Here is a 5,666-nt window from a genome sequence, read left to right on the forward strand (position 1 = left end):
GTGCAAGGAAGAGTTATTTGAAATGCATAAAGTACGAAGTACATATAATAGAAAAAATTTCAACAGAGACAATCAATATATATTTGATTCGATATAAATGATATTCTATGAGTTATCTACTTTTAAATGAAGTATTTTTAGTTTAAATAACATATAGTTGTTTCTCGTATGGATTGTTTATACTTGGTCACTGTATCATCGATTATCACGTTACCTTCAAGATTCTAGTTAATCAGCTGTGGTACTGTTATGATATTGTTGACGTTTTTGTAAAGTGAAGAAGTAGCGTTATATTTGTCATTTTCTAAAACAATGAAATCTTTAATTGATGAGCAATGACCAATACTATTTTGCTAAATTGAAGATGGTCGTATTGTATAAATGGAATGTTATTCTTTAAAAATACTTAACCTAATTTCAGTCGTTCCCAATTCTTGCATATAAGAATTTGTACCCTTTCTTGTATTTATAGAGTAAGAGAGCGTTTTATCCATATGATGCATTAAAAGATTTTAACCAATATACACAATTTTTATGTAAATCGTAAAAATGGATATCCTTTTTACACAAAATATTTTGGATGAATCAGAAGACATACCACAAACAGATGAGCCAGTTTGGATTCTTGGAAAAAAATACAATGCCATAAGAGGTTAATAGTTAATTATAATAAAGAAATCTTCGTTAAATTTGATGTATAAGATTTTAAATTTCAGAACTTGATGCGATTCGTAGGGATATACGGTCTAAATTATGGTTCACTTATCGCAAAGGTTTTGTACCTATTGGTGGTTACAATTCTACATTTACATCCGATAAAGGGTGGGGTTGCATGTTAAGATGCGGACAAATGGTCCTTGCCCAAGCTTTAATCACATTACACTTAGGTAATTCATATTTAACTTAAGCTTAAATATGACAAATATTTTCTAAACCTTTCCTACTTTATAAATTTTATTCCTTCTATTTAAAGAATTAGAAATAAATGCTCATCAGAATAATCTAATTTAAAAAATTGTTTAATAATATATACAAAATTTTAATTGGTGATTATAGTGACAAATAATATCAAAAGGGTTAAGGAACAAAATGGCTTTATACTGTATTATATAACATATGTATAAAAATAGGTAGAGACTGGCAATGGACCCCAGAAACAAAAAATAGCACATACTTGAAAATTCTGGAACGCTTTGAAGACAAAAGAATTGCTGCATATTCTATTCATCAAATTGCATTAATGGGAGCATCCGAAGGGAAAGAACTGGGACAATGGTTTGGACCTAACACAATAGCACAAGTATTAAAGTACATATTTTTGGTATTTCAAATTCTTGTATGTGTAAGAGTGTCGTATTATTGGATCATAATTTTCAGAAAGTTAGTTGTGTATGATGAATGGAGCTCAATCACAATACACGTGGCTTTGGACCATACAATAATAGTTAATGATATCTGTAAGTGTTGTATACATTCTTTGATAATTTTTTAAATTTAATGTTAATTTTTGCAAAACGCTTACCATTTCATTGAACATTTACAGTAAGGCAATGTAGAGTAGAAGGAGGTACAACAGCAGAAGCAGATGGTGATATACCATTGAAAGCACCTAGCCAATGGAAGCCTTTATTACTTTTAATACCGCTCCGTCTCGGATTAAACGAGATTAATCCTATCTACATTAATGGGCTTAAAGTAATAAAGAAATAAATGTTCTTGCATGAATGCCTAGAGATGAACTGAAACACAAATAAAATTAAGGATATTCTATTCATACCTATAATTTTTCAGACTTCATTCAAAATTCCACAATCTTTAGGAGTAATAGGAGGAAAACCCAATCTTGCATTGTATTTCATAGGATGTGTTGGTACGTGCAACTTTTCAAGTTGTTTTAATAAATCAAACTATATAAAAATATATGTAAAATATTTACATTATTTTTATTTACAGGAAATGAAGTAATTTACTTGGATCCTCACACAACACAGAGATCAGGTAGCATTGAAAAAAAAATAGAAGAGGAAGAAGTTGAAATGGATATCACCTATCACTGCAAGTCTGCTAGTCATATCCCTATTACAGGGATAGATCCTTCTGTAGCACTTGTTAGTAAATACTTAAGCTTGTTAATTATGGGTGAATTAGTTTTTAATGGTGTAGGTAAGTAATATTCTTTTTCTTTTTAGTGTTTCTTCTGCGCATCTGAAAAAGATTTTAAATCGTTATGTAAGTCTATCCAAGAAGAATTGATCACACCTGAAAAGCAACCCCTACTTGAATTATGTGCAGAGAGATTAGAGCACTGGTCTCCAGCCGATGATGCTGCTTCGGAAGCAATAGCAGCAACAAGTTGTAAGTTACTTTATATGCATATAAGGTAGAAAAGAAAGTAATATTTCGCGCATTTCTTTTACTTTAAAGTTACTACCATAAATAAGACATTTGTTTTTTTATGAATTTAAAATAATTTATTAATACAGTAGTGCTCACTTAAATGACCGCTCTTTTGCCCACTTAAGTGTCCGCGGTTATCCCCACCAATTCTTGGAAGCCAAGCGGCGTCAAACATCGAGCGTGTCGCTCGAATATGCAGGGGATCTAAAATGAATTAAATTCTCAATAATAGAGTTCATTTTTTCATTTTATGATTGAAAATGCTATACAATGTTTAGACAATGTTACACTCAGTAAATTTGATTTATAATAATTAGTTTTAAAAAAAATTTTTTGTAGTTTTAGATTTTGAAGACATAGATCCACAGTGTGATTCTTCTGATGAAGATTTTGAACTGCTTGGTTGACATGTAATCATCAATTAAGATCTATCTGCGATATATGAAACATGTATATAATAGTCTGGACAGTTCATTCATACACATATTAAAATAAAACACGACTTTTCATTGAATACGTATATTTGAATTAAACTAGTGCTATTCCAGTACTAGATGTTGAAGAATAAAATAATTTATACCAAACGATTGAAATATTGTATATATTACTTATATTTAAATTGTTCGGACTTGAGTGATCTATGTATTGTTAATACAATATACAAATTTTGGTACAAGAAAACTGCTGTTCGTAAAGAAATATTCGTTTTTGCATACAATAAAGTATATGCTTACTTTTATATACTAACTAAACTAATATTAATATATGCTAACTAAATGAAATAGTTGAATTACTTGGTAATTATATTTAAAAATGATCTGACAAATAACATAATTTTTTTATATAATAAGTTTTAAATATAATCAACTATAATGCTAAGGAAATATATTTATTTATTTTTCTTTAAAGTATAAATATAATACATGTTAAGTAATAAAACCACAATTCATACAAATGGATTTTTAATAGGACCAAGTTTAAATAGTAAGTTCATATCTACATAAACAAATTGCAGAATATTGGGTATAGTTAACTACCAGTTTATAAAAAATATCCTTAAACATTGAAATTATAAAAAAGAAAAACTTGTATGCCAATGTTCTTCATGAAAATATCAATCTCTTTTAAATTATTTTTAATTATATGCGATTTTGAAAATTTCACTGTTTACCATTATTTTTGTTATAAAAGTAACCGACCAACTACACCGAATATTCTATAGTTCATTTATATTCATTAGCCCTATAATTTAAGCCTGGTATCATTAAAAAAAAATCGTGTGAATTGTTGCTTAGTCCTTGTAAATCTACGAATTTGTAATATCTTCTTATATGTATATTAATATTCTCTTGTATGACCTTTTAATTTATGAATTTTTTCTAAAATAATCCACATTTCAAATATCGTTTACGCTTGCATTATGTGTTTGAACTGCGGCCTCATATCATTTAATAATATGAGGACACATAATTTGTTTTAGAAAATTTTCGTATGCCATAATTTTCATGAAAATACACCACGTTTTATTATTCTTTTTTGTCAAACACGTGCGCTTCACAACCTTTAGTTATGCCTTTCTGTTTCTACTTTCTTTACTATTTGTCTAGTACATAGCAGGCCCGAACGAAACGCGCCCATTCCTTTCCTTTCCTATCCTTCTACGAAAATCTCAGAGTTCCTAGTCGCAACAGAGCAGCCCCACAAACGTAAAATATTAAATCCAAAAAATAATAAACTTAAAATTAACCTTATAAATATAATTCACAAATGCTCGGCTATAAAAATTAAAATAGATTTACTTTTAAAATATTCTGTATTAAATCCTGAAACTAATTCGGACTCATCTTCAATTAAATCAAATGAACGAAATTCATTATGATGACAGACACTCCTTTCCATAACTGTAATAAATTAATAAACTTATTTAAAATTGTTGAAATAAAAATCACTGCATCCCAACACATTGTTATCCCAGGTGGGGATGAGACATGTGTAAATACAGGGTCATTGCATGTGCAGTGTGGCCAGATCTGGCATAATTGAGTGCATCGACGTCGACATTAGTAATGACGCACTTCTTTAGTGTTTAACGGAGTGGTGGGGAAAGTCGACATATCTTACCGCACGAGCCACATGTTACACTAGGTCAGCACCTCATGCAACTTCGGGAATTCGATAAAGAACGTGAATGGGAGCCTTTCCTTCTTGCTCTTGAACAGCCGAAGTCCGTCTTTGCGGCATACAATTTCGAATCTCGACGGCCCAGGCATTGAATACGTTTCGAGCTATACATATAGGCACATACATATAAGCAAAGAATTATTGTTTGAAATAATAGAATAGTTAGAAAATCAAACGTTTGAAAATAGTTTTCATAATCTTATTTGATAAACTATTTTCAAACGATATATTTTCCAAGTATTCTATTATTTCAAATAATAATTCTTTAATTTCATAACAAGAAATGTTTATTTAATATTTAAATAAATTTGTGTCAATTATATTTTTATATAGGATTGCAAATATAGGATGTTCAGTTTTATTCCGGAGTTATTCCGTAACAGAGATGTTCAGTCTCTGAGTTGTTCAGTTTTTAAGTGTTGTTCCCAAAGATGGGATTTTCTTCGTCTTCAAAGAAACCCGGGTTGTCCCTTGGCCGCTGTTCGTGAAATATCTTCTTGACCATCTTCGGAAATCTTGATTGAATGTAAATCTTCAATTAATTTCTTCATTTTACACCACGGTCCGTCTTGCTTGGTGGTTGAGGGATAACTCCCGCGAGCTCCCCAGGGGGGCTCTCGTAGTGGTCAAGCAGGACGGACCATGGAGAAAGACCCAGATGACATTTGTGCAACTTTGATAGACGAATTGTCCATCAAAATGAAATTAAAGAATCATTATTTGAAATAATGGAATATTTATGGTATATAATAGAATTTCTACATATTCTTCACCAAAATACGCGTTGTTTGCATTTTGAAACATTAAAATCCTCCAATCCGTTCAAAAGTTATAATGTTTTAAACATACGCATGAAATTTCAAACGAACATTTCTGTATGTTTAAAACATTATAACTTTTGAACGGATTGGAGGATTTTAATGTTTCAAAATGCAAACAACGCGTATTTTGTTGGAGAATATGTAGAAATTCGAAGAATATTCGAAAAATTGGTGTGCGTGAAGGAGCTCGGTATTCGTGTAACTTTGTTAAACGACTTTCGATCAAGCGGATCCTAACTGGCTGCTGATTGGCTGATTTGGTTGTAC

General features: G+C 30.5%; 1 protein-coding gene across 5 annotated transcripts; it reads left to right on the forward strand.

Moving 5' to 3' along the window:
- Positions 1-3,824, forward strand: Atg4a (Autophagy-related 4a). Of its 5 annotated transcripts, none has more exons than XM_076776899.1 (10): positions 1-31; positions 473-652; positions 717-887; positions 1,131-1,308; positions 1,378-1,457; positions 1,544-1,695; positions 1,792-1,870; positions 1,954-2,108; positions 2,190-2,355; positions 2,737-3,824. In XM_076776899.1, the coding sequence occupies exons 2-10, from the start codon at positions 550-552 to the stop codon at positions 2,802-2,804; spliced, it is 1,152 nt and encodes a 383-aa protein (XP_076633014.1). In that variant the 5' UTR covers positions 1-31; positions 473-549; the 3' UTR covers positions 2,805-3,824. The 5 variants fall into 5 exon arrangements, with proteins under 5 accessions (XP_076633014.1, XP_076633013.1, XP_076633012.1 ...); XM_076776898.1 differs by lacking the exon at positions 1-31 and adding an exon at positions 45-241; XM_076776900.1 differs by lacking the exon at positions 1-31 and adding an exon at positions 56-131.
- Positions 3,825-5,666: the final 1,842 nt, after the last annotated feature.

The sequence above is a fragment of the Colletes latitarsis genome, chromosome 11, assembly GCF_051014445.1.
Source record: "Colletes latitarsis isolate SP2378_abdomen chromosome 11, iyColLati1, whole genome shotgun sequence".
Classification (NCBI taxonomy): Eukaryota; Metazoa; Arthropoda; class Insecta; order Hymenoptera; family Colletidae; genus Colletes; species Colletes latitarsis.

Excerpts from the sequence above, each read along its gene's own strand:
- Atg4a (XM_076776899.1), top strand. The coding sequence starts at position 550 with ATGGATATCCTTTTTACACAAAATATTTTGGATGAATCAGAAGACATA. Across the intron at positions 653-716 it reads AAAATACAATGCCATAAGAG|AACTTGATGCGATTCGTAGG; the intron begins GTTAATAGTTAA and ends TTTAAATTTCAG. Across the intron at positions 1,309-1,377 it reads ACAATAGCACAAGTATTAAA|AAAGTTAGTTGTGTATGATG; the intron begins GTACATATTTTT and ends CATAATTTTCAG.